The sequence below is a fragment of the Chrysochloris asiatica genome, unplaced genomic scaffold (assembly GCF_000296735.1).
Source record: "Chrysochloris asiatica unplaced genomic scaffold, ChrAsi1.0 scaffold00056, whole genome shotgun sequence".
Lineage (NCBI taxonomy): Eukaryota > Metazoa > Chordata > Mammalia > Afrosoricida > Chrysochloridae > Chrysochloris > Chrysochloris asiatica.
Genome location: NW_006408574.1, coordinates 6,189,511 through 6,211,429, shown reverse-complemented (window position 1 = coordinate 6,211,429; position 21,919 = coordinate 6,189,511). Strand labels below are relative to the sequence as shown.

Genomic DNA, 21,919 nt, shown 5'->3' with positions numbered 1-21,919 from the left:
TGACAAACATTCAGGACGAAAGCCACAGAGCAGTTATTTGGCATTTTCCAATGGAGTGTGTGGAATTAAATAAGTTATGGGCTTGTTACTTTATTTTTATTTTATTGCTAAAGCTAGGATGGAGGACAGTTATTCTGTCAACCAGAAGAGAGGGGTCTGTGGACACCGAGCTCAAATGCACAGGAAGGTGACCTGGTCCCCACCCATCTGGCACCACGTTACGATGATGTGTTGAGTATTCTGGAATCTGAGGAGTCGGACCTTTCGTCGTACTCGTCCTCAGTGTAAAGGGTCTGCTTGGACACCATGGGGCAGCCGTCCTCAGGGATGGAGATCCTCGGGTCTTCGGTGGGGCGGCTGGGGAGGACCGGAGAGTTCCGGAAGACGCTGGGGGAGTTGCTGGGGAAAGGGCTGACATACTGGGGTCTCAGCTGGTACTGTTGCTGTAGGGTCATGGTGTTCCACAGCGTGACGTCATTGGGCAAGAAGGGGCTCGACTGGTTTCGCGCCAACGTGTTCCGCAGCATCAGCGGGTAGCGGGGCGGCTGGGGGAAGGGATGCTGCAGAGGGACAGCCAAGGGGTTGGCCACAACATTGTTAGAGTCGGCAGAGAAGCGCAACGTGTCTGGGACTCTGAAAGCGGAGCCCACAGACCACTTGGAAGAGGAGATGGGGTAGGGACTCAGGGTATGTTCGAAGATGTGCCCGTTGGAGGGCAGAACCAGACTCTCGGGTTCTGCGGCAGTCCGGTCCACCCCAGTGACAGAGGACCGACTGGACAGCAGGACCTCGACGGCACTCACCAAGTCCTCCCCGCAGCCCTTGAGGATCAGCTCCAGCACAGTGGGCTTCTGGTGGGGGAAGATCTTCTTGAGCACCTCCAGCGGAGGCCTGTTGGCTTTCAGGCTGAAGGGCAGAGACACAGTCCCTGAGGGGCCCTCGATCAGGAGGTGGCTCTGCTCCGCGTGGTACTTGGGGCTGCTGGGGCGGCTCTCAGAGGAGCTGCCGTTCTTCTGGACGGCATACCCCCCTTCGTCCACGGACACAATCTCGGGGCTTTCGGAGGCCAGGCAGCCCTTGCTGGTAGCCACGTCTGGGGAGCTGCGTTGGTCAGTGTCTTTGTCGCTGAAGGTCTCTGCTGTGTCTGCAGTAGCGTTGCCATCAGCAAGGTGCTCTTCAGGCAAATCTGAAAAGCAAACGACAGCTGGGTTAACCTTCTGAATATGCAGAAGGGGGGAGGGGGCCCCTGCCAAGGGACAGACATATAAGCGGGTTATGTTGTTGTTTTTAAGTGCCGTCGAGTTGATTCCGACTCATAGCGATCCTGGTGAGCTTAAACCACTGACCTTGCAGTTTAAACTGACTTTGCAGTCCAGTGCATTAACCCACAGCTCCAAACCAGTCAGTGGACAATGGCTAAGACTAGGTGGCCATCTAGACATGGGAGCGATTTCTCTGAATGACGTGTTTGGAGGAATTTGCCTGATACATGGAGTGATTACATTATACCCAGACCATGGAAGATACAGCTTATGTAATGAACAAGCTATGCATCCACCACTCATCTGTCAGTCTGTCCTACTGTGGTGGTTTTCATGCCACTGTGACCCTGGAAGCTAGACCACCAGTGTTTCAAATACCAGTAGAGTCACCTCGGTGGATAGGTTACAGCCGAGTTTCCATGTAAGGAGAGACTAGGAAGAAAGGCCTGGCGTTCTACTTCTGAAAAGGAGCCGATGAAAACCCGACGGAGCGCAACAGAATGTGTGTGGTCTGGGTTGGAAGCACTCAACACACAGGGGACTCCAATACGCCAATGATGGTGAGGACGGCACAGGACCGGGCAAGGTCTCATTCTCATGTACATGGGGTCGTGAGTCAGAGCCAATCTGAAGGTAAATAATGACAACCATCTGAACAGTGGGTCCCTGTGACTTCCAAACAAGTAGGGCTGAGGGATAAACATGGAAGCACACACCCTAGAAACATGGCCAATGGGTCCCGGCTTGTCTTCAGCTCCTACTGTGAAGACGAGGTGCCCAGTTACCATCTGGGGATATAGTCACCTGCTACACAACCAAAATCCCCACAAAGGATCCTCATGTCATTCATAAATCCACCTTCCTACCTTCCCATAGGCTGATTTTGTGCTAAGCGTGCCTTGAGAACGTGTTGTTTTGAGCTATTGACTTAAACCCGACTCCACGTGACCCCATACGGCACAGCAGACCTGCCCCATGGAGTTTTCTAAGCTGTCATCTTTACAACAGCTGACTGCCAAGTTTTTTCTGCCTTGGAGTTTCTGGATGGGTTTGAACCACCGGACTTTGGATTAACAGATGAGTGCTGAATCATTGCACCACCAGGCTTTCTTTCTGATGAACCAATCCCCCTGATCCTTCATTAGGGTTCAGTAACTGACCCCAAGCCCACTGACACCAAGTCAGTTCTAACTCATAGCGACCCCAGATGTGCAGCCCAGAACAAATTGCTCTCTGGATTTGTAGTTTGGTTTTTGTTGTTGTTTTAACTCTTTATTGTGAATTGAGTGAATGAAGGTTTGTTTAAAGAGCCAGATCATCCATTTGACATTCAAATAGCATACACATTGTTTAATCTCAATGATTACAATTCCTTCCCTGCTATCCCGCTTCCTCCCTGTGGGTCCTATTTCCATTCCACCCTCCATCCCAGCCCTTCTCAACTTTGTCCCTAATTAGGTAAATGTTGCCCTTTTGATCCTGAATGACTGAGCATTCCACAGTGAACACATCTTATTAGTGTTGTGTGTGTCCCATCCCCGGCCCCATACACCTAACTGCTGCTTAGCTGAAAACTGAGCCTTTCAGAAGGGTGGTCTAGGACCACCGTCTTGTGTTCCTCCAGTCTTTCTGACCAGTGAACCAGGTCTCCTTTTTAAAATTTTAAGTTCGGTTTCACATTTTCTCCCAGTCTTACCCGGTACCTTCTAATGTGATCCCTTTTCCGATAAACCCTCTGAGACCAGAACTAGATGGTGCCCGGCAGTTGGTACTGGGAGCTGGGCACCATCAAGCTCTTATGGTCTGAGTCATGGTGACTGACGTTCACAGGGTCCACGGGTCCATTGGACTAGCTGATTCCAAGCATCTTCAAATGTTCATCACTCTTCTTTCTTCTGCACATGAAAAGACCAATAGTTGCACCTTACATGGCTGGCTGCTCACGAGTCTTAAGCTCCCAGGGGAACTCATCAAAGCAGAACACTGTCTTTGTGGACGATGCTATGTCAACTGACCATGGTGTCCCGAGACTGTGCTCCTCAGCCCGCATACCAGCAACCCTTGCCTTAAGATGTTTGATAACAGCCAAGAAGTTTTCATCATTTTACCCCCTGTATGGCTCTACCACATTCATAGGTGAATTCGCACCTACAAAGATTTTCTTTCAAACCCGTACATATTTGTGGGTATACGCCCGCTCTCCCTCCCACATACATTCAGCCTGTGCCTCTGTCCATGAGTCCATCTGTAGCTCATTGCCTTTCAAGGTTGTGTACCCACCTCTATCCCATTTAACCCTTGCAAACCACCTGTCTTCATTATTCTTCTGCCAACCTCCCTCTTCTTGTACATCGCCCAAGTTACTATGTGTCCACCCTCTGTTGTTGTTATTGTTAGGTTCCGACTCATAGAGACTTTATGCACAACAGAATGAAACACTGCTCGTCCTGTGCCAACATCACAATGGTTGCTACACTTGCCCATCGCTTCTGCCACTGTGCCAATCCTTCTTATTGGGGGTCGTGCTCTTTTTCTCTGACCCTCCAATTTACCAAGCATGATGTCATTCTCCAGGGACTGGTCCCTCCTGATAATGTGCCCCAAGTATGAGAGATGAAGTTTAGCCATCCTGGCCTCTAAGGAGCACTCTGGCTGCACTTCTTCCAACACAGATTGTTCTTAAGGCAGCCCATGGTACTTTTAATATTCTCCTCCAACACCATAACTCAAAAGCATCAATTCTTCTACGGTCTTCTTATTCATTGTCCACCTTTCACATGCATGTGATGCTACTGAAAATACCACGGCTTGAGTCATGAGTCAGGCTCGCCTTAGTCCTCAAACGGACATCTTTGCTCTTGAACAATTTAAAGAGCTCTCGTGCAACACTTTTTTCCTAATGTGATTTCTTGACTACTGATTCCATGAGTGTTGATGGTTGATCTGAGCAAAATGAAGTCTTTGACAGCCTCAATCTTTACACCATTTATATAAATGTTTATTGCTCCAGTGGTGAGGATTTTTGTTTTCTTTACACTGAGATGTAATCCATGCTGAAGGCTGTGGTCTTTGATTTTCATCAGAAAGTATTTTAAGTCCTCTTCACTGTCATCAAGCAAGGTTTTATCATCTTACATATTTGTTGTTGTTGTTATGTGCCTTGGACTCGGTTCCGACTCATAGCGACCCTGTAAAGGGTTTCCGAGGCTGTAAATCTTTACAGGAGCAGAAAGCCTCATCTTTCTCCCGCAGAACAGCTGGTGGTTTCGAACTGCTGACCTTGTGGTTCGCAGCCCAATTCATAACCACTATGCTACCAGAGATAATGAGTCTTCTTCCTGTCCTCAAGCCACGTTCTGATGTCTGCCTTCTAGCCAGTGAATTATTCTCCCTTCCCTCCCAACCCTGGTAACCATCGAAGAATGTTTCTTTTAGCATGAAAATATTTTCTTAAGGTTTTACAACAGTGGTCTCATACGATATTTGTCCTTTTGTGACTGACTAATTTCTCACAGCATAATGTCCTCCAGGTTCATCCGTGTGATGAGCTGTTTTACAGATTCATTGTTATTTTTCCCAAAGTTACATAGTATTCTACCGTGTGTATGCACCAAGGTTTGTTCGTCTGTTCTGCCATTAATGGGCATTTAGTCTGTCTCCATCTTTGTGCTGTTGTAAATAGTGCGGCAATGAACAGGGGTGGTGCATAGATCTACCTGTGTCCTGGATCTTATCTCTCAAGGGTATACCAAGTAGGGGGCCTGCTAAGGAGCCCTGGTAACATAGTGGGTTGTACGTTGGGCTGCAAACTGCAAGGTCAGCAGTTCAAATCTACCAGCTGCCGCACTGGAGAAAGATGAGGCTTTCTGCTCCAGTAAAGATTTAAAGCTTCAGAAACCCAATACAGGGTTGCTAGGAGTCAGAACTGACTCCACAGCCCAAAACCACCACCACCACCACCAAAGGGGACTGCTGGGCCATGTGGTATTGCTATTTCCAACGTTCTGTGGAGACGCCAGACCATTTTCCATAGAGGCTGCACCATTTACAGACCCACCAGCAGAGTAAAGGGGTTCAGTGTCTCCCCCCTCTTGTTAGAATTTTGTTATTTTCCATTTATTTGAACTTTGCTACTAAAGCTGGGGTGAGGTGATAGCTTGTTGTTTTGATTTGCATCTCTCTAATGGCTAATGGGAGTCCTAGTGTGGTGCTGTAAGTTAATGCGCTGGACTGCAAAGTCGGTTTGAATCCCAAGGTCGGTGGTTCAAGCTCACCAGTTGATCCTCAGAAACCCTCTCCAGGATCACTATGGGTCAGAACGGACTCAACAGCACTTAACAACAACAATGGCTAATGACTGAGAATATTTCTTCTTATGTTTGTTGACAACCTGAATGTCTTCTTTGGTGAAGTGTCTGTTCATGTCCTCTGCCTGTTTTGAAATTGGGCTATTTGATTTTTTTCCTATACTGCACTATCGTTTTCTGTAAGTTCTAGAGAATCGTCCCTTGTATTATATATCATTGCAAAAAAAGTTTTCCCAGTCTGTGGGCTCTTTTAACTCTTGGCAAATTTTTTTGCTGCACATAGGTGTCCAGTTTTTAGGCGGTCCCAGTCATCTACTTTGCCTTTCTCTCTCTGTTTGTTCCCAGTCATGTTTGGCACTGTATTTATGTCCCTCATCAGAGCCCTGAGTTTGTCTATCTCGTTCCTGGATTATCTTCACAGTTCTAGGTTTGGGTCTTTACTCGACGTTGAAAAGTTTGTTTGTAATCTTTCTTAAAATCAGTCCAAAAAAACAGCTGCCATGAAATCGATTCTAACTCAAGGCTATCCCCTGTGTGTCGGAACTGAACTGGGCTCCAATGGCTGAAGTTTCAGAAATAGATTGCCAGACCTTTCTTCCAAAGTGCATCTCGGTATTGTTGAACCTCTGACCTCTATGTGTATAGCAAGCATGTTACGCAACTTGGCTTCGCACCCGAGGACAAGGATCAGCAGGCTGTGCATTATGGGTGGTGTGAGAGCAGGAGAGGAAGAAGAGGTGGCTGGAGTCAGTGAAGGAAGCTGCACAGGGTCATTCCTCACCAATGATACAGCGAGCCCACCACTCAGGATCAGGGCTGCAAGAGGGATATGCATTTTCGTGAACTGTTTTGTCAGTAAACGTCATAGTGGTGGAGGTGGTGTGCCGTGGAGTCAGTTCTGACTCATGGGAGCCTGTATCGGCTTGCTGAGGTAGTCAGTCTTTATGGGAGCAGAAAGCCTCATCGTTAATCCACAGACTGACTGGTGGGCTCGAACCGTCAACCTTGCGGATTAACAGCCCAGTCAGTGTATAACCCACTAGGCCACCAGGGCTCCTTTTAGCACTTACCCTACAGCGCCAAACACTTTCTTGAATTCTATATTTAAAAGAAAGAAAGGAGTAAGAAAGTTTCTCAATGTTGTTAGGTGCCATCAAGTCGATTCTGATGCACCCCAATCCCATGTGAGCAGAACTAGCCCCTGGGCCTTACTACGCTCTCATTTGTATGAAGCAGGTAGCCAGGTCTTTCTTCCGCAGAGCCTCTGAGGGTTAGCAGCCAAGCACTTAAGAGACTTGTTTTATTTAAGTAAGTGAAGTAAAGAATTAAATAAAGACTCGGGTTTTTTTTTAGTTGCCATGGCAACCCCATATATAGCTACATAAAACTATGCTCCATATGGTTTTCAATGGCTGGATTTTTAGAAATTGATCACCAGGCCTTTTTCTCAAGGCACCCCTGTTGTTAAGTGCTGTCAAATCATACTTCTGACTCACAGCGACCCTGTATAGGATTTCTGAGAAGCAGCTGGTGGGTTTAAACTGCCATCTTGTAGTTAACAGTCCGGTGCTGATACTACAACATTAACCTGGAGTTCAAGGCTCAAACCTCCAACCTTTCCATTAGGAACCTTGTACATTAACCATTCACACCATTCAGGGATTCCAATGGGAAATAAACGCTGCAAAGTTGACACTGTGACCTAGCAACTAGCCCTAAAGAGGCTAGTATTACCGTGCTAAGCAAACAAGGGATGGAGCAAACAGCGTGCGAATACGAACAGAAAGGTTGACGGTTTGAATCCGCTCAGAGGTAACTCTGAGGAAAGTCCTGGTGATCTCCTTTCAAAAGATCCCAGCGACTAAAAAGCCTCCGGATCCCAATTCTGCTCTGCATACATGGAACACCGTGAGGGAGCAATTGGAAAACCACAGAGTGTATGACTGGTTTGTTGACAGCAGTACATTCTATTAGACCTTTATAGAAAGAAAAAGAACACACTCTTTCTTAACGAGCTAGATGCAAATAGATATTTATCCTTTTTTAAACATGTACTGGTTGTGTTTACACAAAGCCAGTGTAACTGATCTAAAGACGAAAATTATTAATGACCCAGTTGTCGGAGTGTAAACAATCGTTCTGCCTGTGTTCTCCACAGCCGGGCCTGAATAGCTTCATTGTTCTGCCCTCTCTTGACACCTGGTTACATCCAGATACCAGCCGGTGAAATTTCACTAACTCGTCTTCTAGAACCACCTCCTCCTTTTAATTGTTGTTTATTTAAAAGCCTCAAACAAAGGTTCACTTATGAGCATTCTTCTAATATGGGGTGGATCTTAAGCAAAATTACAACACAAAGCACTGGTTTTCACAAAGCAACAAAGAAGTATGTGCCCAAGAGAAATAAAACCACTGTAAAATATTCCTGAACAACAGTCCAACAAATTCATGTGGTGGTGGGTGTTGGGAGGTGCTTTTGAGTGGATTCCCACGCATGGTGACCCCATGTATGCAAGGCAGGACCATCACACAGGGTTTTCAAAGCAGATCGCCAGGTCTGTCCGAGCCACTGCTGTGTGGGATGGAATCACCAACCTTAACTACGCATACGCATCTCAAATTTGCATTTTTCTTCAAAATCAAAGATAAGATTTCCAATGTGGGGCTTCAGTGGCAGCCCACACACACGAAGCAGGTTTCTATTTCTGTAATGATGCACTGAAAATCTGTTTTTTATTAGAGAAATAAGACAGACTCTCTCCTGCAACTTCATCAGACTGGGGTCCTAGTTCTGACTTTCATTCAATGCAGTGTTTGAGCAGCCAGCGTGTCTTTCATGCAAAGAGAACCACGGCAACGAGAAACTTCTAGATTCCCATTTGCATCAACGAGGCTCCTGACCCCTGACCCCTGGCTGGTACTCCAGTATCAAACACTTGAAATGAGTGGACGATGATGATGTGTTAGTTCAACACAGAACTGAGCACAAAATCAGATTTCAATCCTTGCTTAATGAAGCCTGAGAAAGTTAGTTAAATATTTTCCTCCTGTAAACGTGCATGGGACTGTTAACCGCAAAGTTGGTGGTTCAAACCCATCAGCTGCTTCTCAGAAAGCCTTTACAGGGTCGTTACGAGTTGGTGCCAACTTGATGACACTTAACAACAACAACATCTCGTACTAATAGGAGAATATTAAAAATGCCACGGACTGCCAGAAGAACAAACAAATCTATCTTGAAAGAAGTGCAGCCAGGAGTCAAGATGCTGAGACTTTGTCTCTGATACTTCGGACATGTTTTCAGGAGGGACCAGTCTCTGGAAGGCATCATGCTTAGTAAAATCAGAAAGACTTAGTAAAGCCAAAAAGAGCAAGGCCTTCAACCAGATCCTGACTGAGTAGCAGCAACAATGGGCTCATATATAAAACGTGTGAGCCCGGGTCAGGACCAGACAGTGATTCTTTCTGGTCTGCATTGGGTCACTATGAGTTGGAACCTAAGAACAGTATCAGGCGCACTAGTGGCCTAACAGTTACGTGCCAGGTTGCTAAATGAAAGGTTGGTGTTCAGGCCCACCCAGAAGTTCCGTGGAAGAAAGACCTGGTGATCTGCTCTAATAAAAATGCCAGGTCAACTCTGTCAAAGGATCGATGTGAGTTGGCATCAACTGGACAGCACCTAACACCATCAGTAATGCAGTATGTATATCCCTGTTATTTGCAAGGTATTGAGATGCCCAACAAGATGCAGTGGTACACAGGTAGCAACAGGCTTAAGCGCAGCAGCCAACTGTGAGGATGGTGCTGGAGCCCACGGTGGTTCATTCCGTTGTACATCACATGGCTGTGAACAGGAACCAACTCCACGACACTTAACAACAATTGAGGGAAAGAGAATTTGTTGTTGTTAAGTACCGTGGAGTCGCTTCCGACTCAATAGTGACCCTGGCACAGGGTTTCCGAAGTTGTAAATGTGAAAGTGCCATGGACTGCCAAAAGAACCAACAGATCTGTTTTGGAAGAAGTGCAGCCAGAGTGCTCCTTAGAGGCCAAGATGGCTAAGCTCCATCTCTCATACTTCAGACATGTTGTCATCAGGGAGCAGTCATTGGAGAAGGATGTCATGTTTGGTAAGGTGGAGGGTCAGAGAAAAAGAGGAAGACCCCCAATGAGAGGGACTGGCCAAGTGGCAGCATCGATGGACTCAGATGGACTCAAGCGTGGCAACAGCAGTGAGGTTGGCCCAGGATCGGGCAGTGTTTCATTCTGCTGTGCATAAGGTTGTTATGGGTCGGTACCGACTCGATGGTACCTAACAACAACAACAAATCTTTACGGGAGAAGAAAACCTCATCTTTCTCCCATGGAACCACTGGTAGTTTCCAACTGCTGACCTTGAGGTTGGCAGCCCAACTCCTAACCATTACGCTACCAGAGCTCCTCGGGACAGAGAACACAGAGCAGAAAATGCCAGAAAGTGGAGAGGCCGCCCTCCCCCTCCCCTTGTCAAACTTTGAATCTAGGTGGGGAGCTGACACCTGGGCAGGAGAAATGCAAACAATGGAAGCAGGATTCGCAGCAGTATGGAGGATGGTGGGATTTTTTTTTTTTTTTTAAGCAGGAGAAACAGGTTCTCTTGGGAAGAAAAGGTGCATGAACACAACCAGAAAGCTCAAAATTCCAGCTCTTTTTAAAGAAAAGTGTGGATCTAAAAATAAACCCGCTTCTACAGGCGAGTCAATTCTGACTCTTAGCAAGCCCTCAGGACAGAGGGGATCTGCTCCCAGAGGTTTCCAAGGCTGTGAATCTTTGTGAAAGCAGAGGACCGAGGACCGAGCGGCTTGAACTACCAAACTATCAATAAGAATCCAGTACGTCTTGTCACAATTACCAGCACCCCTGAGCCTAGGAATAAACCTCTAAACCCAACCGACCACCACTGAGTAGATTCCGACTCACAGAGTCTAACTGCCCCATAGGGTCCCCTAAGCGGTCAAGCTTTATACACAAACGGCCACATCTTCCTCCCACAGAGCCGCTGGTGGGTTCAAACTACCAACTTTTCGGGTAACAGCCCAATGCTTAACTCATTGTGCCATGGCTTCCTGTCTTAAAAGGTACTCCCCATCCCCCCTACCCGACCCCACACACACACCCTGAATGAGTTTTAAACACTGACAACATCTGAGCAAAACATCTGTCAATCAATTCACTTATACCCAGACCCACTCTGGCTCCAGAAAAATGGAAGAGCAGAAATCCAGTGAGAGCAGGGCTGGAGAACCGTTGTTCCGACGGAGCGAGTAACCAAACCAAACCCCTTACTGCTGAGTCGGTTGGGATCCCGATCCCGAGCGCCCCCATGTGTGTCAGAGGAGAACTGTCCTTCCTTGGGTTTTCAATGGCTGAGTTTTTACGAGGATTACCAGCCCTTTCTTTCAAAGCAACTCTGGGTGGAATCAAGCCTCCAGCCTTTCTTCAATGAGCAGTGAGCGTGTTGGCAGTTTGCACCTCCAAGGGCTCCCTATCACCTGTGCTAGCTACTATTATAAAAATGTATTTTTAAAAAAATGTATAAAAAAAGGAGTCCTGGTGTGGCACTGCAGGTTAATATGCTTGGCTGCAAAGTCAGTTTGAATCCAAGATTGGTGGTTCAGGCTCACCAGCTGCTACTTAGAAACCTTATACAGGGTTAGCTATGGGTTGGAACAGACTCAACGGCATGTAACAACAACTATAAAAATGTATTTTTTTTCTTCAAACAACCTGATACTGCTGGCATCATTATAAATCCAACACCGCAAAATTTCACTTTTGTACCTGTTTTCCTAAGCTCCACAAAACAGATCACAATGGAATTTTATACAGGTAGCGGTGTGTTCATCGACTGTAAAACCCTTTCCCACAAAATACTTTCTCTTCTTCCTGAGCAACTCTTGGTTCCCACAAACGGTTCACAATCCAGCTGCTAACTGAAGTTCAAGTCCACCCAGAGGCACCTTGGAAGAAAGGCCTGGTGATGAGCGTCTGAAGAATCAGCCATTGGAAACCTCTGGAGCACACTTCTACTGTGACCCACGTCGGGTGTCACGGTCCCTAGACTGCAAGTGGTTTTTATGCTTGGTCTCGGACACATTGCAATTCTGGGCGCTTCTCTGAAAGCAGCTGTGGATGGGCTGCTTCATCCACACTCTGTCAGCAGGTTTCTGAGCTGATCAAACCTCCTTAAATGGATGTCCATCCAGGCTAACAGGATGGCATAGGAAACAAACCTCCATTCCAACTAATTGAGCTCACTGTGTCCTCACTGGGTCCCAACAGGAAAGACAGAGGACACAGAAAGAGATAGGGGGCAAGACAAGCCTATGGGATTCACGCATCCAGAGCACCAAAAACACAAGCCAGCTGAGGAATGCTGGGTAGCAGGGTCCTCATCCTCATCCAAGTCTGCTGGGGGTTTCAACACCACGTAAAGGAAAACTGGTACCAAGAACAACTTTGATGGGCAGAGAGTACAGTCCCTGCAATTCTGTGGCTCTACTAGCCGTATGGTGATGTCTAAACTAAATGGATTGTAAATTATTCTGTAATAAATAGAGTCTCTCACAAGTAATTACAGAGGGGGAACCGGGAGCCTAGTGATAAAGTGTAATTTAATAACACGTGTCTCTTTACCTTTGTAGGTTTTTTTATTTTCCTAAATGAACTTTACAAATTGTTCATGTTGGTCTACAACACAAAGACCTTTCTAGATATTGAAACATGAAACTGCCAACTAACCAAATGAAAAGGAAAGTACCTCCCTCCCCATAAAAAACACTTGCCCTCTGTCTCCTGGAAATGGAGACCCTAATTCTTAGAATCTGAAGAGTAAGACTCTATTTCAACTGATGTTATTTTTACCCCTAGGGTATGCGTGCAGTCAGCCAAAACTACTAGACAAAAAGTGGAAAGAAATTCATTTGATGTGATAATACAAACCAGTTATTGAAAATGGCGTCATCTACTATTTATAATGCTACTCATCTAGAGACCTTGAAAAATCTTTTTCAATTTCATAATTTTCATGATGGAAAAACACCCGTAGTCTTACCTAAAAATTGAAAGAAAAACAAAAAAAAAAAACTTCACTAGGAAAAGGTTTGTAAAAAAAGCAAGGATGTTGAATTACGAGAGGAAATGTTTCTCGGAGAAGAGGACATATTGGAAGCTATGCGAGCAACTTCAACAAGGACAGGTCATGCATTGCTGTTAAGTCTGCAGACCAAGGAGCAAGACTGAACCCTCGTATAAAAGTGAATCCCAATCTAAAATCAGTTTGCACACTCTGTAACTTTTTTAGAAGATTCTTTTCATATGAAATACAATTCGATTAAAAAAACTTCTAGGTATTCTTCCCATCCCTTTGAAATGTCTTCCCACGTATGTGCTAAATAAACATACTGTTCAAATATCAAAATGGGGAATGTTTCTAAATTCAATCGTGGCAGCTCTTAGCCACTACATCCCAATACAAGTATGTCTACGAAAACAAAATCTACCTTATGTGTCAAATGAAACATCACCATGGTTGTTGTTAAGGGCTTTTGAGTTGGTTGGACTCATAGCGACCCTGTATAGGTTTTCCAAGGCTGTAAATCTTTGCAGGAGCCATAGGGAAGCATGTTTCGCAGCTCAAAGATCCTAGGACTCTGCCCGCTCCCCTCTGAAATGGAGTCATGCACTGGGAATCCTGGAATTCTTCTCTCCTTAGCTGTCCCCTGGAACGTTCAGGAACATACTGCTAAATACTGGCTTCCTGATGATAATTCTCAATGTGCAGACAGATGTTAGCAAGGCAGGGAGGGAGCTCAGGCCACGGGAGGAGGCTTCCAGAAAAATCACTGCCCATTTCCAGTCTAACAGCTTTTTACATTGTTGTTCTCATATCTCACACTGCAGAAAATGAACTACACAAACACCAAGTTCTTCATCCTCTGAAGTGTAATGAGGGAAAGTTTCCTTTTCCTGAGGGGTGGAAAGACTCAAGGTAAAAACAAAAGTCATGTTTTGTTTTTGAAAAATCACGAACAACATGGGCTTAACACGGTACCACAAAGTCCCAGAAAAACTGTTGCTTGGAATCCGAATTTTCGGAGTGGGGAGAGTCATTGATATAAAAACAGATGGGATTAAGGAAGCAGGGTTTGCATCAACCATGAGTTTGGCTGCCTTGCAGAAATTTAGTTTTGATTTCTCTATTGATTCAGAAAGGGATCCTTTTCCAGAAGCAGGGAGAGGAGGGATTTAAAATCCTACACCGTTTATTCAGTGCTGATAAAATGCAGCTCCTTCATCCACCTGTTTCAAAAATTCTCTTAAATCCCACTCAATGCTTGTAAGCAATATGCTACGCAGGACTCTAAAATGAAGATCAAAGCATAGTTCCCAGCCTCCTAGAGCTTTACAGCTCACTAATGAATCTCTTGCAAAATTCCAAGTTATCTGTGCAGGGGATCATATTTTAAATGACACAAAAGCATACAGAATCGCTGAGCTAGAGTGTCCACGGGAGGGAATGTTGCTGTAAAGATTCAAAGTGAAGACTATGGCTGTTACAGAAACAGAACTGAAAAAGCAATCATCAGTGGAACAGAGGTATGCCTACTGAAATGTATCTTCACTGAAATCAACAGAGATTCTCCAGCACTTTGGTTTGTTGTAACTAACATACTGCGTCTATGGACAAGGATTGCTGTTACTCATGGCTCTCAGTCATACAGTAAAATGGAGGGGAAATGCTAATTGTGTGTTAGGTTTCCCCTGGTGATGTAGTTCCCCAAACTCAGCCACTGGAAACCCTGAAGAGCACAGTTCTACTCTGCCACACAGGGGACCACTTGATGACAACCGGCTTTTCGGTTCCTTAAAAAAACAACACAGTAGTCTGTATTGGAGTCTTGCAGTGGCATCCCCAGGATAAGCACTAGACTGTAAGGTGGGTTTGAATCACAAGTTCACTATGAGTGGGAACGTACTCAAAGGCACTAAAGAGGAAGAAATCAATCAACAAAGGCATATGGGACTTTGGGGGACAATGTAGTTACCCTCAACTAAGCCCTGAGAGTCCCTGCAAACCCCAGCTGGCTGCCTACTAAGCCATCAGAACCACAAAGGGATGCACAGGGTGGGGGTGGGGGCACCCAGGAGTCTGAGGCACTAAAAGTGAAGATGCTTCAACAGGTTGAAACGCGAAATGAAACCGGGAAGCCAGGGTAAGGAAGGGAATGGAACCGAAGTAAGCAGACTGGCAGGCAATGAATTTTTCCCGGCTCCGCCTTCCTCCCAGTCAAGAAAAAGTGCAACATTTCCAGAAAGGGGCCCTGAGGGCTGCAAGGGACTTTGATTTATAAAGATTCACTCCCTTTCATTCTGTAAAGCTGTTAGCAGAAAGTGCTGACTGACTGCAAGCAGGGATTCCTCATCAATACTCTTTGATTGTATTTTGCAAACAAAATGCCTGTTGCTTGGTAACATTTCACTTGAGCCTGACCTTCTCCGAAAGTTATTGCTATCAGATTCGATTTACACTGTCCTCCCGTGATTACTGTAATCTTTTAAAGCCGGGAGTTCATCCATCAGGGAACAGAGAAGTTGGTTCTGTGAGTGGAGAGTGCAGACATTTACCAGATTTATACCTCGGGCAGGGAGTTGGAAGGGGGAGATCTTTGTAGAGCAGGGTTGGCACTCAGGTTTCTAGACTTAGATGCATTCCACCTTCTGCCAACCCTGCCCTCTGATGCCTACCGCCCCACCTGGCAGCTGGCAACTAAGAAGCTGGGAGATGCAATCAATCCATCACCCCCACCCCACCCCGCAGTCCAAGGATGCCCTGAGGAGGGACAGCCAATGGAGCTGGGGAGGCTAGGGGGCCAGGAAGACTTGGGACCCCCTTAACCAACTGAAATAAATTGTTGCATAGTTAAAGCCAGTGGAGTCAACTGGGACTCCCAGGGACCCTAAGCTTGCGGAAAGGAACTGCACACAGCAGGGTTTCCAAGGCAAAGAGCACCAGACCTTTCTCCTGTGGTGCCTTGAAGTGGGTTCAAACCACCAATCTTTCTGGCAGTAGTTCAGTGCTTTATCATTTGTGCCACCACCAAATTACTGGACACCGAGTTAAATTTTCATTTCCGATAAAGACAAATGTTTTATTTTTTAAGTATGTGTCTCACGTTGCAGCTCTCGTGCTAGTTCTGTTTTTTAATTTGTTGATAAATCTAGCAAACCACCTCCGGCCTTTGGAAGGAGAGACTGTGGAAGTCCGCGGGCAGCAAGGAAGGAACCGGAGCCGGTGGTCCCAGGGACGTATGAGGCAAGGTGCACAGGGCCGCCCGCGCCTCGCGTTCAGGAGGTTCCGGCTGCAGCCGAGCCGGAAGCCCGAGCCCAGCTTCTCCCGGTCCCGACGCCAGAGGACAAGCGTCCAGGCGGGAATGCAAGGCGGTGCAGTCAGCCAGGCAGCGGCGACTGACTGACCACTCCAGGAGTCCACTCCTTGTGCCCCTGGAGAGGAGAACCCCTACACCCGGCATTGTGCGCCGTCCTTGTCCCCAGCCTACCACCCGGCACACCGGCGCAGGACGCGCCAGCAGCTCGGAGCGCAGGGCAAGGACTCCGGGCCCTGTTGCGTGCCAGCGCCTTGAAGGGATAAGTTTGGAGACCTTCAGTAGTGTCGCTTTTGGCGGGCTGTAGAGTCGGTTCAGATTCATTGCGACCCTGTATTGTGTTTCCCACGCTGTAAATCTGTACAGGAGCGGAAAGCCTCCTCTTTCTCCCGCGGAATGGCTGGTAGTTTTCCAATTGCTGATCTTGATGTTAGCAGCCTGACTCGTAACCACTACCAAAGCTCGCTTAGTTCTGTTAATTTGGGGTGGATGTATTTTTCATCCTAACTCAGGCTGTCTTCAAACCAGGCACCATTTTCAAAGTCTTGAGTCCTCCTGAAGAAATTTAAGTCCTTTCCGTTTTTTTCCGTTCCTGGACCGGAAGTCTCTGCACCAGTCACTGGACTAACAGGGATATCTCTTTATAACCAATACATGAAATAAAATTAACAGAAAAATAGGGAAACAGAACTAGCCAGGACCCAAGCCAATTGGAGTGAGCCCTAAGATTTAAGTGGCTCCTGGGAGTTTAAAATAAAAAGCAGTTTTTCAAATTCTAGCTTCTCTCCCTGGTGTTCTATTTTCTCTCCTTTTCAGAACAGGAAACTTCTCTTATTTCTTATAAACATTTCAAAGACTCCCCCTTATATATTTATCTTGATGGAAAGAATCTTTTCCTTCTAGCTACCACAACTTGGAATAACCCAGGATGCTCGCCCCCCCCCACCCCACCCCCCAGGGACTTGGGTAAAGGCTCAGCGACACCTAAACATAACTGGGCTTCTGGTTCAGCTGGTTGGTGCTACTGATCTAGGCTGACTAGCAGCTAAAAGACTGTCAAGCTTCTCCTGAGATTTTTTATGTGGGTGGGGGACTAGGAGGGTGAAGAGAGAATTTAGGAGATGAATAAGTAAATTCAATGGTTGACGAAGTGTCAGAATTTTCCGCTCAATCTCACCTAATAATTCTAGGCCCGTCATAAATAATGAAGGAGCCTGAGAAATCTATACTCAGAAAAGAAAGCATTACATACGCCCCTCAAGAGCTAGACGGCTATCAAAATATGAAAATTCTCCTTTAAAACCACAACTCCAAAGAAATGGCTTTTCAAGAAGCTAGAGTTAGAAGTCTCTTGTTATGTGCCATCCAGTGGTTTGTGACTCACAGCATCCCTATATAGGGTTTCCAAGGAGCAACTGGTGGGTTTGAAGCAGTCCAGTGCTTATCTTACAGCATTCATGAGGACACCAAGAAGTCTCTACATGGTGTAAATGGTTAATGTGCTCACTCACCTGTTAGCTGCTGGAAATTTGAGTCCCACTAGGAATCCTAGTGTGGTACTATTGGATAAGCTCTGGACTGCTAGCCATAAGGTTGGCAGTTCAAACCCACCAGTCACTCCTCAGAACCCTACACAGGATATCCTCACTATGAGTCGGAACCGAATTGATGCCACTTAACAATAAGAAGTGCGTCAGAAGAAAGACCTGGAGGTCTACTGACAAATCAATCCCTGAAACCCTATGAAGAACAGTTTTACTTTGACACACATGGGTTGCCATGAGTCGACGGCTGACTTGACAACACTGGTTTGGACACAGTTTAGTCCAATAGCACCCAATACATTACATGATCTACCGGTAGAAGGGGAAGAAAGTTCTTCCAGCAACAAAACTGGGTTTTGATTTCTGTGAAGCCCCCAAGTTTTCTCTAGTGGTACTCAGCACACACATTCAACTAGTAGATCTGTGCTTTTTTCATGGAATTCTGGAGATGGGAAAGACCCCTTCCTTGTGTTTGTGAGTCTGCTTTTGTATCCAAGAAAAACACTGTCTCACTCCAGCTTATTAGAAATCTTGCGCTACACTGCCCCAATCTTCCCTCTGCTCAGGCCATGGTTTTGAACTGGGAGCTCACAAGGAAACTGACAGGATTCAGCAGTAGACTCTGACAGTTTCTTAATCATCTACCACCCTGCCACACATGTGAGACTGCCCTTCTAATTGCTCTGGTAGCATAGTGGTTCCAAGTTGAACTGCTAACCTCAAGGTCAACAGTTCGAAACTACCAGCAGTTCTACAGGGAGAAAGATGAGGCTTTCTGCTCCCATAAAGACATACAGTCTCGGAAACCCTATGCAGGGTCACTGTGAGTTGGAACCGACTCCATAGCATACAACCACCTACACAGAATATATCTGTAGGAAGATCTGAGAAGACGACAACAAAACCCAGTTACCGGCTAGTCAATTCTGGTTCATGGCAACCCATGTGTGTCAGCGTGAAACTGTGCCACACAGGGTTTTCAAAGGCTGATTTTTCCAGAGGTAGATGTCCAGGACTTTCTTCCAGGGTACCTCTGTGTGGACTGGATCTCTAACTTCTGGGTTACCAGCTTAACCTTTGTGCCACCCAAGGACTCAGGTATGGTATAGATACGTATATAGTAAGAGCAGCTACAAAAGTGTATAAAATACATACAAACAAGCACAAATTAGCTGTTCTTTTCCCCATCTCCTCCCCCAATTCAGACTGGGAGTTGGCTTTTTTTTTTTTTTAAGGAATGAGACTATAGAGTGGAGTCCATTGAGAGAAGAAATAGAAGTTGTGTAGATACATATGTCAAGTATGCCTTGTGACCAGCCAAGAAGTGACCTGCCGGTCCCTTAAGACCCCATGTCCCCAAGGTATTCCCCTGGCCTCTTCTGGTGATAACTTTAATCTCCTTTACAAGGGACTTGTTTTCCAGTTGGAGGGCTCAGGCTCTCTAACCACATAGTGCAGTGACGGAAAGGGAACCCCATCTGGTGTTGGGGTGTCCAGCTAAAAACAGTTTGCTTTTTTTCCTTTGCCTACAATGCAGATTCCTCTCCCACCCCCTACTCTCACTGCCTGCTCTCAGGATGACTCTTCATTTATCCCAAAGAATGGTTTGAGGAACACAGGACATACACACAGCACCCCAAACTCAATGCCCTATGAACAGAATGCCACTGAGCAGGTTCTTGTTGTGTTGCTAAGGGCTGTCAAGTCGGTTCCGACTCACAGCAACCCTGTATAGGATTTCTGAGGAACAGCCAGCTGGTGAGTTTGAACCACTGAACTTGCAGTTCAAACCAATCTTGTGGTCCAGTGCTTAACCTAGAGTGCCACACCAGAATTCCACTAATAAGTGAATGTGCTCAGCTGCTAACTGAAAGGTTGGAGGTTCGAGTCCACCCAGAGGTACCTAGGAAGAAAGGCCTGGCAATCGATAGCTGGAAAATCAACCAATGTAAACTCAGCCTGATACACATGGGGTCACCAAGAGTGAATTGAGGTTACCACCAGTCTGTGTCAGCTCTACAAAAGGTTACTTCATTTTTTATTTGGTGTTCAGTTTTTAGTTTTGGGTTTTTTGTTGTTTTTGTTCTGGTCAGGTGCCTACTAAAAAGTGGTAGCTCTGACATTAACTAGAACTCCTGCCCTGATCCAGGGAGAAAGTAGCCAGAGAAACTGGAAAGGAAAACAATTAGGAAAAGTTATTGGCGTCAATCAACTTCCAGAGCTGAAACGTGAATGTCATAAACACTAGTTTTAACTTGGGGAGAAAAACAAAAACAAGAAAACTTTTCTCCACTTCTCTGTGACAACTCCATACATATGAAGAGAAGAGAGCTGTCTCAAGAGAAAGACAATTTGCAGGCATTGCTCAAGGACAAATAACCACAGAATTCCTCTCCAGCAAACTCTCTTCTGTCCTCAAAACATACACTTCTAGTCTCAGAGCACTTGGCCTACAGAGGCGGCCTGGAGGGCATCACCAGGCAGCAGAAGGAACCACACCTGCAGGGCTCCGTGCTGACTCACCTTACAGCCAGCAGTTCTGTCTTCATCCCCCAGCTCACACCCCAGGAAGGCTCCAGCTGCCCTCCAGGACACTGGTTTCACAGGGGAAGAGTTAGGGAATCTCTGGATGGTGTAAACAATGTATGCATTCCACTGTTAACCAAAAAGATGAAAAGTTCAATTCCCCCAGAGGTGCATCAGAAGGAAGGTCTGGTGACCAAGTTCTGAAAAATCAGCTATTGGAAACCCTATGGAGCCCAGTTCTATCCTGAAACCCTGAAGTGGCCAATAGCTAAATAATTCTATGAAACTGCAATTTTTTTTGGGGGGTGGGGGTAGGCAGAGCACAGTTCTAGTGCTCAATGTATATTTGCTTGTACATTTGCTGCACTGGAAGAGAGATACCAAACACACAGAATTCCAAGAGTCAAAAGACTAAGGAGTATGTGCACTGGGCAGGGCTTCCTAGAGGTCGTCCCCCCTGGAGGAAGGAGACCGAGAGAAACCGTAGGAAGCCTAGGCAGGGGATGATCGTCCTCGGGGCTCAGTGAAGATAGACCGTCCAGAGGACGCAGGAAAAGCCAGGGCCGGATAGGCCAGAGAGCCTGGTTCCAAACCTGCGCATAGCTTAGCCATGTGAGGTCCAGCCTACCTGAAACTCAAGACAGCTGGCCTATCTCACTGAAGATCAACTTTGTTCTTTTTCTTTCTTTGTACCATAAGGGCCGTTGCGGGCGAACTGGGGAGCCGAGGTAAAAAACCGGTTCATTCTGCAACAGGAATTGACTAGGTGCATCCGGTTCACGGTCAGCCATTAGTTTATGAGCTTTTCGGGACCTTTTAAATTCATACTCCTAAATGAAGCACCTTTCACCAAATCCCAAGAGGCTGGCGGCCACAGAACGCCCTAGAAAAACCCGGATTACCCCAAATTGGAAATACAATCTCCGCTCCAATTCCCCCGAACCCGTACGTATGGCCCAGCGCTGGGCCTCACACCTTCCCAACACCAGTCCGCCCCAGTCTTCAAACACCAGGCCCACGAAAGCCCACAGCCAAGGACCCCGACGAACGGTGGTGTGAGCACACTTTGGTTTTTAGGTGGTCCTGCGTCGGCCGTTTTAATGACTCGCTTAAGTTAAGTAGACATTTTCCCTTTCACCTGGGAGAGGCACTGAACGAGCAGGACGTAAAGTCCCGCCACGTGGCTCCCCCTCGGGCGACTGAGTCCCCCAGAGCCGGGTCAGCCTGGAGGGGGATGCGGAGGAAGGCCTGGCCAGGCCAACTTTCCAAACTTGGCTCTGGGAGCCTGCCCCGCGCACGCAGGGTTCCAGCCGCTCTTACCTGGCTTGGAGAGTGGCGCTTGCAGCGCCCGGGGCTGCGGCTCCGCGGTCCAACGTAGCGCGGCGGCGGCCGCCAACTCGGCTGTAGGACGCGGCGGTGGCGGCTGCGACTGCTGCGAGGTTGGCGGTGGCGGCGGGTTGGCGGCTGCATCGCCCGGCGCCGGGGGCCCAGGCAGGGCTCGCAGCGAGTCGGGGATGAGACTCTCCAGACTCTCGTTGGCCTGTTGCCGGCGCAGCGCCACCTGCGCCGCCATGACCCGCTGGCGTTCGATGATGAGGATGCACTTCTCGCAGGTACAGTCCTTGAAGCGGCAGTAGCGCTTGTGGCCCTTGAGCCAGGACAACACGCCGTGGTTGCGGCAGCGCGCGCACTTAGGCGTGCGCTGCAGGGGCGCCCGCGGCGGCTGCGCCACCGGGCCGCCCATGTACAGGTAGGGGGAGCCGTAACCGTTCATGCCCCGGGCGCCCGATCCGGCTGGCGACGGGCGCGGGTCCAGGGGCTCGGGGCGGCTCGGCGGGAGGCCGGGTCGGGGGCGG

General features: G+C 47.2%; 1 protein-coding gene across 1 annotated transcript; it reads right to left on the bottom strand.

The window, feature by feature from the left end:
* Nucleotides 1–218: 218 nt before the first annotated feature.
* Nucleotides 219–21,837, bottom strand: LOC102833273 (doublesex and mab-3 related transcription factor 3-like). Its single transcript, XM_006863734.1, has 2 exons — nucleotides 21,384–21,837; nucleotides 219–1,186 (listed from the first exon to the last, which is right to left on the bottom strand). Exons 1-2 carry the CDS (start codon nucleotides 21,835–21,837, stop codon nucleotides 219–221), a joined length of 1,422 nt encoding a protein of 473 aa, XP_006863796.1.
* Between the last annotated feature and the right edge of the window lie 82 nt (nucleotides 21,838–21,919).